The sequence below is a fragment of the Bos taurus genome, chromosome 21 (assembly GCF_002263795.3).
Source record: "Bos taurus isolate L1 Dominette 01449 registration number 42190680 breed Hereford chromosome 21, ARS-UCD2.0, whole genome shotgun sequence".
Lineage (NCBI taxonomy): Eukaryota > Metazoa > Chordata > Mammalia > Artiodactyla > Bovidae > Bos > Bos taurus.
This window is the reverse complement of record NC_037348.1, coordinates 58660438-58680045: the sequence shown is the minus strand read 5'-3', so window position 1 is coordinate 58680045 and position 19608 is coordinate 58660438. Positions and strand designations below refer to the sequence as shown.

The window sequence follows — 19608 nt, the reverse complement described above, 5'->3', positions numbered from 1 at the left end:
GGAACTGCGGCGGACGCTGCCGCGGCACGCCGGTGCTGCGTGCTTGGGCGCGTTTGCCGGGCGTCTGAGGGGGCCGCGGCAGGGTAGCCTCGCGGTGAGTGCCGGAGCCGGAGCGGGGCTGGGGGCGGGCTCTCGCTGCGGGCTCCTCCAGGCCCTCGGGTTCTCGGGACCAGAGAGGGGTGGCCGCCGGCCTTGTCAAGCGCCCTGGCCGACCCTGCTCTGGGGGCCTCTTCTAGGGCCTCCGAACCAGCCGAGTGGGCGTCAGGGCTTGGCTGGTTCGGTTTCTCCGCTTGGTGCGCCCGTTCGAGCCTGAGACGAGGCGCCGGTGCGGGCCGGGCCGGGCCCCAGAAGGAGGGACCCCCGGGCTTACCCCGCGAGTCACACTCCGCGTCCTCGACCCGCTTGTGCCTGACCCTCACGCCTCCCCTCGGTTGGTGAGGGTAGTCTGTGATCGCGGCGTCGCGGATGCGGGGTGGGAGTGGACCTTCCCTGCACGCTGGCGTGCTTTGCCCACGGGGCGCGATGCTAAGCGGTTCTGAACGTGCGCCACTTTTTCGTCATGGCGTGACAATCCAAGGAGCCGCAGGCTCTCTCATCCCCATTTTCCAGACGAGGAACTGAGACTCGTGGAGATTAATAACGGCCACCCCAGACCCACAGCTGACCAGTGGCGCGTCAAGATTTGAACCTAGGTCTCCTTTTGTTTTCCACGGAAGCTATGATTTTCCTCTTCCTTTCTGAAAAAGGGAGAACATGGATCAAGTTCCAGTCAAACGAGTTGTGCATCAATGGTTTTTAAATTACCTAAAATGTAATGATTAAAGCTGGTTGGGTTTTAAGTCACTTGGCAACAGCCAGAGTGGTGACACAGGCATTTGACCTCTTGGGGTAAGATTTGAGAGGGAAGAAAGCTTTGTGCACTCAGTAGAGCCGACCCCCTAAAATATGAAAACTCTGAGGTTCAGAGAGGATTGAGCAGGACCTGCCAAGGGCACCCAGGCAGTAAGTATTGCGTCTGAAATCCAAACTAGATCTAGCTCGTCTCTTTGCTACACCTCCTGTGTCCTCTCTGTTGTAGGCCTAGCTGCGTGTTCTTGGGTACATTTCTTCCCTTCTGTGATCTTCTCCAGCTGGCAGCATTGGTGTTAGAGCCATCTTTGTGTCCTTAGTTTTTTGTAAGACCTGATAGCTGCTTAGGAAATATTTGTTGCCTCAGAATCCTTTGCTTCTCAGTTGCCAATCTAATGGAACATTTTTTTTCCTTTTCAGCAGCCATGAAGTTGAAAGAGAAGAAATCAAGGCCGAAGCCAACAAACTGTGGCAGATTTCAGAAGAAGGGAATCAAGGTTGTGGGAAAATGGAAGGAGGTGAAGATAGACCCAAATATGTTTGCAGACGGACAGATGGATGACTTGGTGTGTTTTGAGGAACTAACAGATTATCAGTTGGTCTCCCCTGCCAAGAGTTCCTCCAGTCTCTTCTCCAAGGGAGAGCCCAAGAAGAGAAAGGCACAGGCTGTTGCAGAAGGAGAGGAGGAAGGAGAGCCTGGCTCCTCAAAGAAAAAGATGAAGTTGAAGAAGAGTAAAGATGTGGAAACTGAAGGAACCAGTTCCCAGAAAGCGTTTGAGGTCAAAGATACTGAGCCAGCGCCCCAGGGAGAGAGCACAATTTGTCCTGATCCAGAGGTAGGGGAGATGGCATCAGAAGGCCTGGCGCAGACTGTACCAAAAAAGAAGAAAAAGAAAGGGAAAAAAAAATCAGAGCCTTCCCAGGGTACTTCTCCAAAGGTGCCCAAAAAAGCAAAAACGTGGATGCCTGAAATGCATGATCACAAAGCAGATGTATCAGCTTGGAAGGATCTGTTTGTACCCAAGCCGGTTCTCCGAGCACTCAGCTTTCTAGGCTTCTCTGCCCCCACACCAATCCAAGCGCTGACCTTGGCACCTGCCATTCGTGACAAACTGGACATCCTTGGGGCTGCTGAGACAGGTAAGGGCATTCTTATCTGGCCAGGGCGAGATTGCTTCTGGCTTGTGGCCACTAACAGGCTGGATGGTTGGGAGACTGGGGAATGTTGGGAACATGACCACAAAAGCACTGTTGCATGAAGACTTTAAGAAGTCCGCTAGCTATGGGTTGAAATGGCTCACTTCCTGATTGGTGCCCTATGCAGGTCACTTTATTTCTCTCAGCCCTGTAGACTGCATTATTAAATGGAGATAGGTAAATTCAGTACCTACATCTTTTGCTGTGTGCTGTGTACTTAGTCGTTCAGTTCTGTCGGACTCTTTGCAACCCCATGGACTGTAGCCCTCCAGGCTCCTCTGTCCATGGGGTTCTTCAGGCAAGAATACTGGAGCGCATACCCCTTCCCTTCTTCAGGGAATCTTCCCAACCCAGGGATTGAACCTGGATCTCCTATATTGCAGGTGAATTCTTTACCACTGAGCCACAAGGGAAGCCCTTTTTGCTATGTGGGTTAAGTGTAAATGCTTACTAAATTTATACATTTACACAATAGTAAACTGCTAACAAAAAACAACAGTAAACTAAAATTTACACAGTACATTGTAAGTAATCTGTGAAAGTGAAAGTCACCCAGTCGTGTCCTACTCTTTGCGACCCCCATGGACTGTATACAGTCCATGGAATTTTTCAGGCCAGAATACTGGATTGGGTAGCCTTTCCCTTCTCCAAGGGATCTTCCCAACCCAGGGATCAAACCCAGGTCTCCCTCATTGCAGGCAGATTCTTTACCAGCTGAGCCACCAGGGAAGCCCAGGTGATCTGTAAATGGTAGTTTTTTCCAATTCTTGAACCTCTTCTGCATGACTCGGGGGTACACTGGGACTAAGATCAGCCCTCTGGAGAGGTAGATCTTCATCAGTATAAAGAAGTGTCTAATTCTCAAGAGTTGTCTACAGATAAAAGGGCTGCATTGGGAGTTGGTGGGTTTATTGGCATTGGAAGGTTTCGAGTGTGTAATAACCATTGGGTGGATTTTGTAGGCAAATTTGGGCAGGCGTGACTGTTGAACTAGGCATTGTTTAAAGGTCCCTCATACCCGGGCCGTCTGCGGCTTTCTGAAGCGATGCTAGGTTGACACCCTGGGAGACTAAACTGTTGATGGGGGTAAGGAGCAAACAGACCTGAAACTATTAGTCCAACTTGACCAACAGTAACCATTAGAAATAACATATGCTATGCAAGCCTCATGTGTAATTTAAAATTCCCTAGGAGCCATATTATAAAAGGTATTTTTAAAAAGTGAAGATTAAATTTAATAGTATATTTAACCATTACATAACATTTCAGTGTTAATTAATGTAAAATTATTAATTAGATATTTTACGTTCTAATGTTTATACTCTTTTCAAAATCTGACGTGTATTTTGAACCCATCTCAGTTTAGAGCAGCCACATTTTAAGTGCTTGATAGCTGTATGTGGCTAGTGGCTACTATATTGTATGGCATAGACCTGTAACCAAAGTGGGGCGGCTGCTCGCTCCTCAAAAGCCAATGAAGAGGCCAGGTTGGTGGAAAGGAAAGTTTGCTTTATTTTGGATACCAGCAATGGGGAGTGGGGGAAGACTCCTGTCCAAAGGCTGGCTTTCCCCCTGCCACCCCATGACAACCAGTGGGCAAGAACTTTTATAGACAGAGGGAGGGGGCTTCATGCAGAAACAGCACAGTCAGCTCTGACAGACATCTTGAACTTGGTCATTGGTAGTCTGACCAGCCTCATTTTGACTGTTTTAAGTTCATTTAATTTCAGCTCCAAGGTCTGTTTGTTTCAGTTTTCTTGAGGCCGGTTCTCAGAAACGTGGCCGCTTATGGGCTTCCCTGGTAGCTCAGTGTAAAGAATGCATCTGCCAATGCAGGAGATGCAGGTTTGATCCCTAGGTTGGGAAGATGCCCTGGAAAAGGAAATAGCAATCCACTTCTAATATTTTTGCCTGGGAAATCCCATGGACTGAGGAGCCTGGGGGGCTACAGTTCAAGGGGTCACAAAAGTAGGTCATAACTTAGTGAGTAAATAACAACAATGTCACGGCTACCGTCCAGTCATCATGCAGTTAACTTCTTTCATCTGGTGGGAGTTTCAGTATCTACAAGACAGCTCACAGGATGTGGCTCAGAATATTATCTGTAGCCCTTGAGAAGGAACTAAAGGTCCTTAACTGTGTTTATTGACTAAACTATTATTATTTAGTCTTGTTGGACTGCTTTCCTTTTTTTCTGCATTTTCTCACTTCTCTCATTAAACTTACTGTTTGGCTCAAGTTTTTCCACAGACAAAAGGCAGGCAGAGGGTATGATGGGGAAGAACTATTGGGTCCTACTCTGTTTCAGAAATAGACCATCTAGAAACTTTGTGCCTTAGATTTCTGGAAGAGTGGTCAGGGAACTTGAGGTGAGGTCCTGTATAAAAGTCACAAAGATGGAAGAGGGAGGAAGCCCCAGGAAAGGGGAATGGAGGTAACAGTTGTGTGTTACATGCGTTATATTGATGAAAGTTCTCACAACCACTGTGAGGTGGATGCCATTTTTATTCCCATATTACTGAAGAGGAAACTCAGCCTCACTGAGGATAGACAGTCCCTAAAACTACCCCACTGAAAGCAGTAGTGCTAGGATTCTAGACCAGATCTGTGTGCTGTTCAGTGCTGCTGCAGGACTTGGGTATGTGCAGAGAGGCCTGGAGGCAGAGGCCAGGTGTGAGCCACTGCGCCTAGAGATTGGTGTTTGGGCTTATACCGCAGATCCTCTCAGGCTGTTTCTCTTGAGTGCTGTGGATCCACAGGTCCAAGTCTCAGAGACAAACTGCTGTAGACGGACTGCTGCCAGTGCCGGTAATGAACTTACCCATCACCCCCAAAAGATGTTAGGCCCCTTAAGAATCCCGCCTTCTCTGGTCCGCTCCTTGTCCATCCCCAGATAACCTCTAATAGTCTTTTTATCGCTATAGATTAGTTTGCATTTTCTGGAATTTTAAAATAGATCCTACAAATATGTATTTTGGGGAGGGAGAACCTTGCGCTTTAACTCAGCATCCTTTGAGATTCAACCGTGTTATTGCAGATACCAGTGGTTCGTTTCTTTCCCCTGATAAGCGGCATTCCACTGAATGGATATAGTGCAGTTTGTTTATCTGTGTTGATGGATGGTTCTGGTCTTTCTAGTTTTTGGCGTTTACAAGTAAAACTATCATAAATATTGGCATATCAGTCTTTGGATGTATGCTTTGATTCATTGGCTGAATACCTAGATGTGGAATCGCTAGGTCTTTTGTAAATGTAACTTCTTAGGAGTTTTCCAAAGTGATTGTACCATTTTACATAATCACCAACTTATGAGTTTGAATTGATCCGTGTCCTTGCCAGGGCTTAGTGTGGTCGGTCTTTAATTTGGATTTAAAAATTTTTAGTGTTACTTCCTTGTGGCTTTAATTGGTATTTCCAAAGTAACTAGTGAAGTAGCATCTTTTCAAGTGCTTAATTGTCATCCATGTCATCATCTTTGGTGATACCTGCTTAGTTCTTTTGCCTGTGTTTCAATTGGGTTGTGGTTTTATTACTGAATTTATTATATGTTGTAGATACACCTCCTGTATCAGATATATGGTGTGCATTTTTCTCCCCTAGTTTGTGCCTTATCTTTTAGTTCTCTTCTGAAGAGCAGGAGTTACTATTTTGGTGAAGTTTAAATGATCTTTTACAGATTTGCTTTCCTGAGAATCTTTTGCCTAACACAAGATCACAAAGATTTTCTCTTACGTTTTCTTGTGGAGGTGTTACTAGTTTAGTTTTAGGTTCTGTGTTTCAGTCGGATTGTTCCTGTGTTAACTTTTGTGGTCAGAAATATGGATCAAAGATTTGGTTTTGTTTTGCATATGGATATCTAATTACTCCAGCATTGTTTGTTGAAAAACTCTTTCCCCACTAAATTGCCTTCACATCTTTTTTGAAAATTGGTAACAATATAGGTGTGGGTTTATTTCTGGAGTCTTCTCTTTTCCATTGACCCATTTGTCTATCTTTACTGTTTTCCCAACACCTCACAGTGTTGGATAGTGTAGCTTTAGTGCAAGTCTTAAAGTCAAGTAGTGTAAGTCCTCCAACTTTGTTCTTTTTAAAAGTTGTTTTGGCTATTCTGGTGACTGCAGCCATGAAATTAAGTGACGCTTGCTCCTTGGAAGGAAACTATGACCAAACTCGATAACATATTAAAAAGCAGAGACATGACTTTGCCAACAAAGGTCCATCTAGTCAAAGCTATGGTTTTTCCAGTAGTCATGTATGGATATGAGAGTTGGACTATAAAGAAAGCTGAGTGCTGAAGAACTGATGCTTTTGAATTATGGTGTTGGAGAAGACTCTTGAGAGTCCCTTGAGCTGCAAGGAGATCAAACCAGTGAATTCTCAAGGAAATCAGTCCTGAATATTCATTGGAAGGACTGATGCTGAAGCTGAAACTCCAATACTTTGGCCACCTGATGTGAAGAACTGACTCATTGGAAAAGACCCTGATGCTGGGAAAGACTGAAGGTGGGAGAAGGGGATGACAGAGGATGAGATGGTTGGGTGGTATCACTGACTGAATGAACGTGAGTTTGAGTAGGCTCTGGGAGTTGATGATGGACAGGGAAGCCTGTCGTACTGCAGTCCATGGGGCTGCAAAGAGTCGGACACGACTTAGCGGCTGAACTGAACTGAGGCCCTTTGCGTTTCAATATGAATTTTAAAGTCAGCTTTTCAGTTTCTTCAAAAAAGCCAGCTAGTATTCTGATTAAGATTGCATTGGTTATAGAGCCAACTGAGGATGTGACATCTAGACAGTCTAGAATCTTCCAGTCCATGAATGCAGTATATCTCTCCAATTTTTTAGGTCTTTGCTTTTTCTTACTGCTGTTTGTAGTTTTCAGTGTATATACTTCCGCTAGCTTTATCCTTAACTATTTCATATTGTTGATGCTTTTGTAAATAGCAATTTAAAATTTCCTATTTCTGTTGCTAGTAAATAGAAGTATGCGTTTATTTATATTGATCTTGTATCCTGCAACTTGGTATAATTAACTGGTTTCCTGAAGATTACATAGGATTTTCTACAAAGGTGATTATGTCATCTGGTCTGGTTGCATTTTGTTTACTTTTTTCTTATCACACTGGCTAAAACTTGTGGGCACCGTTGCTTTGTCCCTGATTTGGGGAAAAATGTTCAGTGTTTCATCATTAAATATGATGTTAGCAGTAGGTTTATCATATTTAGCTTCTGTCAGGTTGAGAAAATTCTCATCTATTTCTAGTTGGAGAAAGAGTCTTATCAGGAATGGTGGTGGTATTTTTTTTAAATGCCTTTTCTGCATATATGGGATGTATATTTTTTTCATTTTCAATTTGTTGATGATAAACTGAATTTAGTTGCAATATATTATTCCATTTATACATTGTTGGATTTGATTTGCTAAAATTCTGTTGATGATTTTTTTAATTTCTCTTAATGGGATATTTGTAGTTTTCTTCTAATGTCTTTGGTTTTGAAATCAGGGTAATACTGGGCTCAGAAAGACTTGAAGTGTTCTCTTCAGTTTTCTGAAGGAGTGTGTGTAGAATTGGCATTTTTCTTCCTGAAATATGCGATAGAAGTCATCTCAGAAAATGGGCAGCTCTAAGGAACAAGGTACTATAAGCAAGAACTCAGCTCATTTACTCTGAAAAATCATCTGTGAGTTTTTTGAGGCCTGTGATAAAAGCTTCTTCACATAGAGATCACTTATTTGCTTCTGCCTGGGGCATTGTAATTTTGGAATCACTTTAAATTCTCAGCCTGAGGTATTTTGTTTCATTTTGTTTTTTGACGACATAGATGGGCTCCATACACATTCAGAGGCTAGTTTGAAAATGTTCAAGCGTACACAAAAGCTTTAAAGTTTCCTTGAAAACTAAGAAAACTTTCTTTCATTATCTCCTCCACCAAAGAAACGTGTTGGGAACGTATTATACAGATTTCCATTTTTTACCCTTCAGTTTTATGTTCCTCCACAACAGCAGCAAAACACTCACACCCACAACTCACCTGCCTCTTTGGGTCTCATTGTTTGGACATTTGTCTCCGGTTACTGTTGGCCTCAGCTCAGTGCTGTCTGTCGGACGCACCCTCAGGTGCCTAAGTATACGCGTGCCCTCTGGGTGCAGTGCAGTTGGGATACCGGCGTAGGGTGGAAGGAGCTTTGCATTGGTCAGGGTGGCACTTGGCTATTTCAGGGTCCCTTATTCCGAGTAAGAATAGAACCTCAGGCAAGAGTGTACCTCTGTTGATCACACTGCTTTTGTTTGTTTCTTTGTTCTGCTTTTAAGGAAGTGGGAAAACTCTTGCCTTTGCCATTCCAATGATTGACGCAGTGCTGCGGTGGCAGGTGAAGAAGAAGCCTACCCCAGCAATAAGTAACACAGGAGCTCCACCTGGGGAGACCGGTAATGAGGCTGGAGCTGCGCCTGGAGCTTTGCCTGATGAGATTGGAATTGAGGGGGAAGCACCTCCCAGTGAGGTCGGAGCGAAGACTGGAACACCACCCAGCCAGGCAGGAACCAGTATTGGAGCTGCCGCCTCAGACCCGGGGCTGCCGTCCCGTGACGGTGATGGTGACGCTGGTGAAGGGCCTTCTTCCCTGATCAGGGAGAAGCCCACCCCCGAACAGGAAGACAACCAGGTGGAAAAGCATGATGAAGAGCAGGCTGGAAAGTTGAAACAAGAATTGGGTGGCAGCACTGTGCCGCCGAAGCGTCCTCTGCTTGGACTGGTTCTGACTCCCACTCGAGAGCTCGCTGTTCAGGTCAAACAACACGTCGATGCTGTGGCCAAGTTTACAAGTGAGGTTTAATTCATTGAATAAATGTTTCCTGAAAGGATCGCAGTGGTGGGGGTGGTAGAGGTGAATGAGCTGTGCCTCCCGCCCTCTAGAGGGAATTTGATTTGCCAGAAAATTAAGCCGGACAGAAAACTGTTTGAGTGACACATTCTTAATTCTCCCAAGGATGACACATAGCTAACCCTGTTCTAGCTGCATAAGCGCTTAGTTACCTTACGGAATACAGTGGATACTTGGAGGGGTTTGGCAAACCACCGTTTAGGGGGTGGTTTATTTTTTTCTGGTAAATAAAGTGCTGCCACACCCATGTATTTACACATTGTCCATGGCCACTTTTGCACCACCAGTGAAGAGTGGAATAGAGCTAGTAGTTGTGACAGAGACCGTTTAGCCCACACACAGGGTCACAACTGGTGACTGTTCAAAAAAGTGTGCGGACTTCTGCTTTAGGGCATTAGCACTTAAATTTTCTCAGGGAATTCCTTGGGAAAGGCTGCATAGTGGGGGTTTCAATTTTATAGTAAAAGGAACGATTCTTTACCGAGCTCTTACTGTGTATGTGAGGCACTTGACTAAGCACTTTGCCTGCATGATCTTTTTTGTTCCTCCCACACTGGACACCTTGAGAAGTCCTCCACTGGAGAGAAGAGAACACTAGGCATTAGAGGAGATTGAGATGAATCTGGATTGAGGGGGACGGGCAGGAATTCCCCTGGGAGAAGTGTCACAGCTGCTGGTTCCATCTTCCCAGCACTGCAGTGTGCCACTGGTCTGCTTCTCCAGAGCCTTGGATGTCACCATCCCTGGGCTCAAATCCAGCGCTACTGTTGCGGGTGAGGGGAAAGAGTAGAAAAAAATGAGGTTGGGGGAGTAGGCCAGGCCTAGATCATAGCAGACCCAGTAAGCCCTCCAGTAATAGCATCAGCAGCCCAGGCCAGCTCTTAGCACTCCCCTGGAGAGGGGAGCTGTGCCGCTGACTGGCAGCCTTTGCTAATCTGGGGGCACTGGTGTCCACGGTGGAAGAAATAAGCAATCAGACTAACACTGTCCCTCGTGTTGTGTGAACCATAGGCATTAAAACCGCTATTCTGGTTGGTGGAATGTCCACGCAGAAACAGCAGAGGATGCTGAACCGCCAGCCTGAGATCGTGATTGCCACTCCAGGCCGGCTGTGGGAGCTAGTTAAAGAAAAGCACCCTCATTTGAGCAACCTTCGGCAGCTCAGGTGAGAGTACCTCCCTTTTCCCCCACCCCTTGTTCTGAAGTGGGCCTGAGGTGACTTGGCACAGTGCATCCTCCCTGTCACAAAGTGCCATTGTGGGGTACTAAGCCTTGATACTAGGTACCCTACTAGGTACTAGAGACTTGGCCTTTAGAAAACCAAGCATGTGTGAAGGAGGTTAGTTGAGGGCCCTGGTGGAGGTGGTGAAAGTGGTGTTTGTCTTGGGTTGGCCAGGGGTAGGGGGGTGGGCACTGGCAGAGTATGCTGTGGTGACTCCTCTTTCCTGCTGCTAACCTGGTGATCACGGGTCTGTCTGGATCTGTAGGTGCCTGGTGATCGATGAGGCTGACCGGATGGTTGAGAAAGGCCACTTTGCTGAGCTCTCACAGCTGCTAGAGATGCTCAGTGATTCCCAGTACAACCCAAAGAGACAGACCCTTGTTTTTTCCGCCACACTGACCCTGGTACATCAAGCTCCTGCCCGTATCCTTCACAAGAAGCACGCTAAGAAAATGGACAAAACTGCCAAACTTGACCTCCTCATGCAGAAGATTGGCATGAGGGGCAAGCCCAAGGTCATTGACCTCACAAGAAAGGAGGCTACGGTAGAGACGCTGACAGAGACCAAGATCCATTGTGAGACTGACGAGAAAGACTTGTATCTGTACTACTTCCTGATGCAGTATCCAGGCCGCACCTTAGTGTTTGCCAACAGTATCTCCTGCATCAAGCGCCTCTCCGGGCTCCTCAAAGTCCTGGATATCATGCCACTGACCCTGCATGCCTGCATGCACCAGAAGCAGAGGCTTAGAAACCTGGAGCAGTTTGCCCATCTGGAGGAGTAAGTCAGGCCTGTGCACAGACTGGCCACTGGGTCCAGGTTGCCAGGAGGGTGGGAAGCTACCTTCTCTCTTGGGAGCCTTATTAGTAGAAGGTAGCAACGGCACCCCACTCCAGTACTCTTGCCTGGAAAATCCCATGGATGGAGGAGCCTGGTGGGCTGCAGTCCTTGGGGTCGCTACGAGTCGGACACGACTGAGCGACTTCACTTTGGCTTTTCACGTTCATGCCTTGGAGAAGGAAACAGCAGCCCACTCCAGTGTTCTTGCCTGGAGAATCCCAGGGACGGGGGAGCCTGGTGGGCTGCTGTCTATGGGGTCGCACAGAGTCGGACACGACTGACGCAACTTAGCAGTAGCAGCAGCAGCCCCCAGCCTTTTTTAAAATTTTGCACAGCATGAGGCAGGTTCACTCTCATCTAGTACATTTATTTTTAAAACATATCTCAAGTGCTTTTGACTCTCCTCAAACTACACATACATTATGAAACATCATCCAGTACATAGTATTGAGTGTTTGTTTTGAACCTGCTACTGTGCTGCTGCTGCTGCTAAGTCACTTCAGTCGTGTCCGACTCTGTGCGACCCCATAAATGACAGCCCACTAGGCCCCCCTGTCTCTGGGATTCTCCAGGCAAGAACACTGGAGTGGGTTGCCATTTTCTTCTCCAATGCATGAAAGTGAAAAGTGAAAGTGAAGTCGCTCAGTCATGTCCGACCCTCAGCGACCCCATGGACTGCAGCCTTCCAGGCTCCTCCGTCCATGGGATTTTCCAGGCAAGAGTACTGGAGTGGGGTGCCATAGGGCCTGGTAATAGAATAGTGCATAATGCAAAGTCCCTGCTCTCAGGGAGTTGACATCCATGTGGAGGGAAAAGTAAGTATATAGCTTGTCAAGTGGCGCTAGGTGCTAAGAAGTAAAGTTACACAGGGAGTTGAGCAGACTGCGGGTGTGTGGTCTGGGAGGCTTTTCTCATAAGGTGAGATTGGAGCAGAGCGTGGAAGAAAGTAAGGAAATGTGACTATCTGAGGAAAACCATTCTGGCCTGAAGTACGCTAAGCAAAGACTTGGAGGCAAGAGCAGATCTGGCATGTTTGAGCAAAAGCAAGGATGTCTACCTGTGTGACTGAGGGAATGAAGTGGGAGGGTGATGGGAGACGAAGTCACAGACCTAGAATATGACCCTATTTAATTCACTTAAAGTAGTCTGTGTTGTTGCAGAGTGTGGCTTTATTGATTGTGGCCAGTGAAACCCAGGTTTGGATCCTGGCTCCACAGCCGAATAGGCATGTATGTATCTTGGGAGGTTAGTATCTCTGAGCCTCAGTTTTTTCATTTCTCAAAGGGAGATATGTACATAATAGTGTTATCTTGTAGAGTGTTAGTAAGGGTTGTAGTATTTAGAGTACTCGATTGTGGTAAGGAGTTGGTTATGATAGCTGTTAGTTGTTATTAATAAGTTTTCTCTCTCTACCACAGTTGTGTGCTCCTGGCGACAGACGTGGCAGCTCGGGGCCTGGATATTCCAAAAGTCCAGCATGTCATCCATTACCAGGTCGGGACATCGGGGAATTTGTGGGCATCTCCCGGCATTGAGCAGGGACTTCTTAAAGCCAAGGTTGAGGGAGAGAGCAGGGAGAAGGAGAGTTGTTGGTCCCAAGGCCTCATGCAGCAGAGAATACCACTGGTGTCTGGTGACCAGCTAGCTGCTTCCACGTGACTGTGGTGAGATTTATTCTCCCAAACCTCTTGGCATTGTCTGGTGTCAAATAGGCCCTCTCTTTTTGACTTGGGTAGGCTATGTAATACTGGCAGGTAGGAGTCTTAGTTTCTTCTGTGAAGTGGGCGTAGTAAAGTTAAGCATGTAAAATGATTACCCTGCAAGAGAGAAAAGACTGTGGTGGTTAAGTCCTGCAAGGTGAAATAGGTTATTATGTGTGAGGACTTTAGAAAGCCAGGCGGCACTTCCTAAGTGTTAGCTCCTGTTGATGCGGACGTTAATATTCGTGCGTGAACCTAGCAAGAATTAGCAGAGAGTGGTGGTTAGGAGCATGGGCTCTCAAACCTCACTTCCAGCCTTTGAATGCTTCTTGGCTGCTTCTCAGTGGGTTAGCTTTTGGCATGTTACTTAGTGTCTTTGGTTTCAGTGTCTTTGTAAATTGGGAGTGGTGATGCTGCTGCCTACTTCATGGGGTTATTCTGATGAGATGAACTAATGCTGATGGATTACTCCTAGCACCGTGTAAGTACTCTGCTGCTGCCTACTTCATGGGGTTATTCTGATGAGATGAACTTAGGCTGATGGATTACCTGGCACCGTGTAAGTACTCAGTAACTGGTGTAATTATTTCTCCTTTTAAATCCTTCTTGCTTTCTTTTTTTTTCCTTTAAATCTTTCACACTTTTAACAGTCTTTGAGGGTGCCAGTTCAGTTGAGCAAATCTTTATTCTTCCTCTTTTTGGGAGAGTCCAGGTCAGTCTGTGGGAAGTATCCAGATGAACGAAATACAGTTCCCAGCCCCTAAGAAGTATCAAATCCACTAGAGGAGGTGAGATGCCTGCAGCCATAATTTAAGGCAGAAGATACTAGAAAGTGGCAAAATAAAGTTGGACAAAGAGATAACTTCTGGTGTGGGAGGTTAGGTTGGAAAGTGCTTTCTAAAAGATGCTTGGCATTTAGGGATGGAGAGGATTCCGGCATGTAGAGGTAGGGACGGAAGGAGGAGAGAACGTGTGGTAGAGGGCTGTTGCTGGGCAGTGAGAAGAGGGGGTGTGTGCTCTAAGAGGAAGTGAAGGATATTTCACGTCTCGCACCATCATGAACCATGGGTTAGGCACTGAATTAAATTTGCCCATTCTGGTCCATTTTAGTTCACTGATTCCTAAAATGTCGATGTTTACTCTTGCTGTCTGTCTCCTGTTTGACCACTTCCATTTGCCTTGATTCATGGACCTAACATTCCACATTCCTGTGCAATGTTGTTCTTTACAGCATCGGACTTTACTTCCATCACCAGTCACATCCACAACTGGGTGTTGTTTTTGCTTTGTCTCAGCGTCTTCATTCTTTCTGGAGCTGTTTCTCCACTCTTCTCCAGTAGCATATTGGGCACTTACCAACCTGGGGAGTTCATCTTTCAGTGTCATATCTTTCTGCCTTTTCATACTGTTCATGGATTCTCAAGGCAAGAATGCTTAAGTGGTTTGCCATTTCATTCTCCAGTGGACCACGTTCTGTCAGACCTCTCCACCATGACCCATCTGTCTTGGGTGGCCCTACAGGGCATGGCTCATAGTTCACTGAATTACACAAGGCTGTGATCCATGTGATCAGTTTGGTTAGTTTTCTGTGATTGTGGTTTTCATTCTTTCTTCCCTGTGATGGATAAGGATAAAAGGCTTGTGGAAGCTTCCTGATGAGAGGGACAGGCTATGGGAAGTCTGGGTCTTGCCTTGAAGGGCGGGGCCATGCTCAGGAAATCTTTAATACAATTTTCTGTTGATGGGTGGGGCTGTGTTCTCTCCACTGTGGTTTGTCCTGAGGCCAAATATGGTAGGGGTAATGGAGACCTCCTTCAAAAGGACTTAAGCCAGCATGCTGCAGCTACCAGAACTGTTGCAGTCAGTGCCCCTGACCCCACGGCAGGCCACTGCTGACCCACGCCTCCACTGGAGGCTCCTGGACACTGACCGGCGAGTCTGGCTGTCTCTTGTGGGGTCCCTGCTCCTTTCTCCTGGGTCCTGGTGCACACAAGGTTTTGTTTGTGCCCTCCAAGAGTCTGTTACCCCAGTCCTGTGCAAGTTCTGTAATCAAATCCCCCTGACCTTCAAAGTCACATTCCCTGGGGGTTTTCAGTCCTTTTGCCAGATCCCCAGGTTGGTAAATCTGTTGTGGGCCCTAAAACTTTTGCAACAGTGCGAGAACTTCCTTGGTGTAATTGTTCTCCAGTCTGTGGGTCATCTGCTCAGCGGCTCTATGGTGGGGTTAATGGTGACCTTCTCCAAGAGGACTTAGGCCACACACCGCACCTCCCAGGTCTGCTGCAGCCAGAGCCCCTGTCCCCGCAGCACATCACTGCCAACCTGTGCCTCTGCAGGAGACACTCAAATCCTCAAAGGCAGGTCTGGCTCAGTCTCCGTGGTGTCTCTGGGTCCTGGTGTGTACGTGGTTTTGTTTGAGCCCTCCAAGCATCTCTGGCGGGCATGGGATTTGATTCTAAACACAGTTTTGCCCCTCCTACCATTTTGTTGGGGCTTCTCCTTCGCCTTTGGGTGTGGGGTATCTTTTTTCAGTGGGATCCAACATTCTCCTGTTGACGGTTTTTCAGCGGTTAGTTTTGATTTTGAGCACACAGCCTCTACTCCACCATCTACTGGGTCTGCCTGGAGCGCTGCTCTAGGAAAGACACTGAGCCTTGCCTGGGCTCCGTGGAGAAGACTGCTCTTGATTAGTGGTGTGCGCCACGGTGTGGGGGGCAGTCGTCCACTCCCACGCCACGTTAGCTGTGGATGACACATCCACCGTTTCTGCTCTTTATTGGGATGGTCATGAGAACCTGAACCAGGGCAGGGGGCGGAGCCTGCACAGTGAAGGGGCCAAACCTGGGGACAGTTTGGATGTGGGACCTAGGGAGAAGGGCTTGATCTCTCCACAGGGCTGTCGAGGTTTCTAGCTGCCTGGCTGGGAGGGAAGAGAGTCCTGCCTTGGGTTGTTGGCCTTGAGGGGACGAGCGGTGTTTGGTGACAGCCACGTGTTAACCTCCCAGTTCTTTATTGGTAGGTCCCTCGCACCTCAGAGATTTATGTCCACCGAAGTGGTCGGACTGCCCGTGCCACCAGTGAGGGCCTCAGCCTGATGTTGGTTGGGCCTGAGGATGTGATCAACTTTAAGAAGATTTACAAAACCCTCAAGAAAGATGAGGACATTCCACTGTTCCCTGTGCAGACAAAGTACATGGATGCAGTCAAGGTAAAAAGAAAAGCCAGAAGCCCAGTGCTGACGAGGGGAGGGCTTGTGCCGCTCCCTGACTTTGCCGTGGGATTCTTGGAGTACCACTCTTGGAAACTAGTTCCTAGTTTTGTGTAAAAAAGAAATGGGAGGGTGCCGTTCCTCAAAGGGGGGGAAGAAAGGGCGAATGGCCAGAATGAGGAGCTTTCTTCATGAGCCCTTCCTTTACTGTGCCCCCGAAACTTCCACCATCAACCGCCGCCCCCCGCTGGCCAGTGCAGCAAGCATAGCTGGAAGGATGGATGGTTGTAGGGAAGTGGGGTCAGTGTGCCTCACTGAGGCAGAAACTGAAGGTCTGTCACATCCCTGAAGCTGATGCCTATAGTTCCTACCTTTGGGGTTTTACACGGTAAACATTCACTTGAGTGAGTGCTACTGACTATGAGCTGTCGCGTGTCAGGCACCCAAGCGGGGTGGCTGCTTTTCCATAGGAGTCCACTGGGTCGTGCGGCAGGTTGAAGTTCAGGTGCAGAGGAAGCACTGTGGGCAGGTGGGCGTACAGTAACACGGGTAGGGGATTTAGTTTCCTACAAGCCTCCTGCAGGCAGAGATGTGAGAAGATGAAGAAAGGATGGAATTCCAGGAACTGGGGGAGCAAAAAGCAAGGAATGGCTCCAGTTCTGTTGGCTCCTCTGGTTCAAAAGGAATGTCAGTTGTGTGGGAAAATGAGGTGGGAGATGAGGCGGACAGATGGAGATTGCAGAGAGGCTTAGGAGCCACTGTGCTTCCCGTGGTTCTTCATCACAAGATCTTTCCCTTTTTTTTTTTTTTGGTGTTTCCTATCACTGCGGTCTGAACCCAGTACGCATAAGGAGAATCGAAGTGTTTGGGAGGAGGAGGACAGGGGGAGGCAGTCCTGTGACAGGTCTGTGTTATCCCTGTAGAGTGAGAGCTGGGCCCTCACCCTGCTGTTGGGGTGTTTCCAGGTCTCAGCTCGGCTGTGGAGGTCAGCCGTGGTATCTGGGAAACACGTTTCCCCTTTGAACACGTGTAGATTGGGAGTCTGACCAAGGTGGGCTGCCAGGAAGAGGGGCTGTTCAAGTTGGCTTGGAAAGCTGGCTTTTGAGGTTCGTGTGTACACACTCACCAGTCGTGATTACTTTAACCAGGGACCAAAGAAATGCTTTTTGATGGGAGCTGAGGTGCCTCTCTCTGAGCACTGACGTCAAGAGTTTTTTTAAAAACACAACTTAAATGAGCCTTTATTCCCCAGAGGCCTGAACCCTCTGTCGGATGAATACTTTCTCTACCTTGCCCCTAGGAGCGAATCCGTTTAGCTCGACAGATTGAAAAAGCGGAGTATCGGAACTTCCAGGCTTGTCTGCACAACTCTTGGATCGAGCAGGCCGCGGCTGCCCTGGAGATTGAGCTGGAAGAAGAAATGTATAGGGGTAAGGAGCCAGATGGGCTTGAGGAAGGGTCCATCAGCTTTTAGCTTTGGTTTTTCCCTTCAACTTCTGTCTGTTGGAGCCTCCCCCACCGCCATGGGTCCCCTCAAAACCAGCAGGATGCCTCCTCCTCCTTTGCGAGAAGCCCTAATCTCAGATGAGCCTAAACCCCTGAGCCGTTGCCATCATGTCTGGAGGCTGTAGTTCCATCCCTTGTGTGGAGAGATGGGGGAAGTCAGGGCAGGCTCTGAGAGCAGACTGCAGGTGTTTGCTGCCTATTCTCTTAACTAGCTATGTGACCAGGTCAGGTTACTCAACTCTGTTGTACCTATGCTGTCCTCATTTATAAAACCAGGGCATAAAGTACCTGCCTCATGGGGTTGAAGGACAGGGTGGCCCTGAGTGGTTCTCCTAAACTGTTGGAAGTTAGCCAACACTGGCCTCTGCAGAGAACCTAGGAGCCCTGTCTCCCCAAGAGGTCCAAAACATTTTTTCATCATGAGTATTATCCATCAAGGGAAAGAAAATGCTCCTATGCTGCTGCTGCTGCTGCTGCTGCTGCTGCTAAGTCATAGTAAATGCGATCTATTTTGAATTGTGTTTCAAGGAGGAAAAGTTGATGAGCAGGAAGAGCGTCGGAGACAAAAGCAGATGAAGATCCTGAAGAAGGAGCTGCGCCATTTACTTTCGCAGCCGCTGTTTAAAGATGACCTGAAAACCAAGTATCCCACTCAGTCAGGCAAGCTGCCCCTGCTCACGTCTGCCCCAAGAAAGGGTGAGTCCGCGCTGAGCTGCCTTTCCAAACAGAAGAAGAAGAAGAAGAAAAAGCAGCAGCCGCAGGAGCAGCCGCAGCCGAGCACAAGTGCAGGCTGACCGCCCCCAGGCCAGAGTCAGCTGGCGGCCGTGCCGTGTCTGTGCTCGTGCTTGTATGGAAACCCTCCCGCCTTGGATCTCACCCAGTGTCAGCTCTGGTTCCAGAAATCCCCCTCTCTTCCACGCCACCCCTCACAGCAGGACAGACCTCATGCAGATTTGTGTTGTTTCAGAGTACGAATTCTGTGTGCCAGCTTATATATTTCTGCATTTCAGTGTTTACAGGCTTCTTATATATGTAACTTGATTTTCTCAATTAAAAACAATGGTCAGAACCAACGTGTCATCTTGAGTTTCTGCCAGAGCCGGGGAGGGGGTGCCGTCCAGGCCTCTGGCTGCAGCCTGCTCACAGTGTGGATCAAGCAGAGGTGGTGAGTTTCGCCGATCACGATGGAGTCATTTCTGCCTGGGTCCCCAGCGTGTGTTCCCGCTGTTCTCCATAGCAGAATCCTAGCAGTTTCTTCGCTCTTTCTGCCTCACAGCTGTTGTCTTGTCTGAGCCTCCTTGGGAGGTGGGCAGGGTAGAGATTGCTGCTCTTGGGTTCCTAGAGAACACAGCTTCCTTAACCTCACTGAGCCCCTTGTGGGGAAGCCAGGAGCAGTATGCGGAGTCTGACCGTGAGGCGTGCAGGTTTGGCTCTGGCCGGTCTCCAGCCTGGTCTCTCAGCTTCCCTCCTCTGTATGACAGAATGGTTGCTGCCCACGCTCTCATGCCCCCATTCCTTTCCCCGAACCTTTGTCCCAGCATTTCCCTTGGCCTGTTTGCCTTTTCCCACCCCTGAGCAATGCTGGCCCCTGAACCCCAGGAGGTGAGGTGTTCCTCCTGTAGACACCCACAGCACTGGCTGCACTGCGATCTGGTATCTTGCTGGGCTCCCTGAGAACAGAAGCTGCTTTATTTCCCCTGGCAGCCCTTGTGCTAAGATCTGGGCCTGGTGTAAATAGGAGCTGAGGGGACATGTGACCTCCCGGCACCACCGCAGGTTCGCCGGTCAGTCTGGGTGAGTAGCCACAGGCATGGGAGAAGCAGACATTCCTGCACAGCTAAGTCTGTGCTTCAAAAGGTGTTCCCGTGGCCTCGTAGTTGGCAGCTGTATCCCTGTAGCCCCTGTAGGTAACTGCAACAGGGTGTTGGCCTGAACTCAGATTCAGGTATCACTGGGTGTTGCTTCGGTGCTTTCTATCTGCTTTAATTATCATTTAGTTTCTGTCAAGGCCCTGGGACATAAGTCTTACACCCTTTGTTGTAGTTGAGAAAGCTCATGCTCAGTGGTTAAGACTTGCTCAGAGCTAGGATTAGAACCCTGGGCATTTCCTTGTAGGTCAAAGGCAAATTTAGAAAACTGCTTTGGTTTTTATTTTTTTTTTTGGTATGCCTTTTTTTTAAGTGTTTTGTTTGTTTTGGCTG

At 47.9% G+C, this 19608-nt stretch overlaps 1 protein-coding gene across 3 annotated transcripts; it reads left to right on the top strand.

Moving 5' to 3' along the window:
• Positions 1-11: 11 nt before the first annotated feature.
• DDX24 (DEAD-box helicase 24) lies at positions 12-18476 on the top strand. Of its 3 annotated transcripts, none has more exons than XM_005222213.5 (9): positions 12-94; positions 1273-1989; positions 8359-8871; positions 9942-10095; positions 10418-10933; positions 12412-12487; positions 15713-15901; positions 17202-17331; positions 17936-18476. In XM_005222213.5, exons 2-9 carry the CDS (start codon positions 1275-1277, stop codon positions 18199-18201), a joined length of 2559 nt encoding a protein of 852 aa, XP_005222270.1. In that variant the 5' UTR covers positions 12-94; positions 1273-1274; the 3' UTR covers positions 18202-18476. The 3 variants fall into 3 exon arrangements, with proteins under 3 accessions (XP_005222270.1, XP_005222271.1, NP_001092515.1); XM_005222214.4 differs by having other exon boundaries at positions 12-1002; positions 1270-1989; NM_001099045.1 differs by having other exon boundaries at positions 30-94; positions 1270-1989.
• Positions 18477-19608: the final 1132 nt, after the last annotated feature.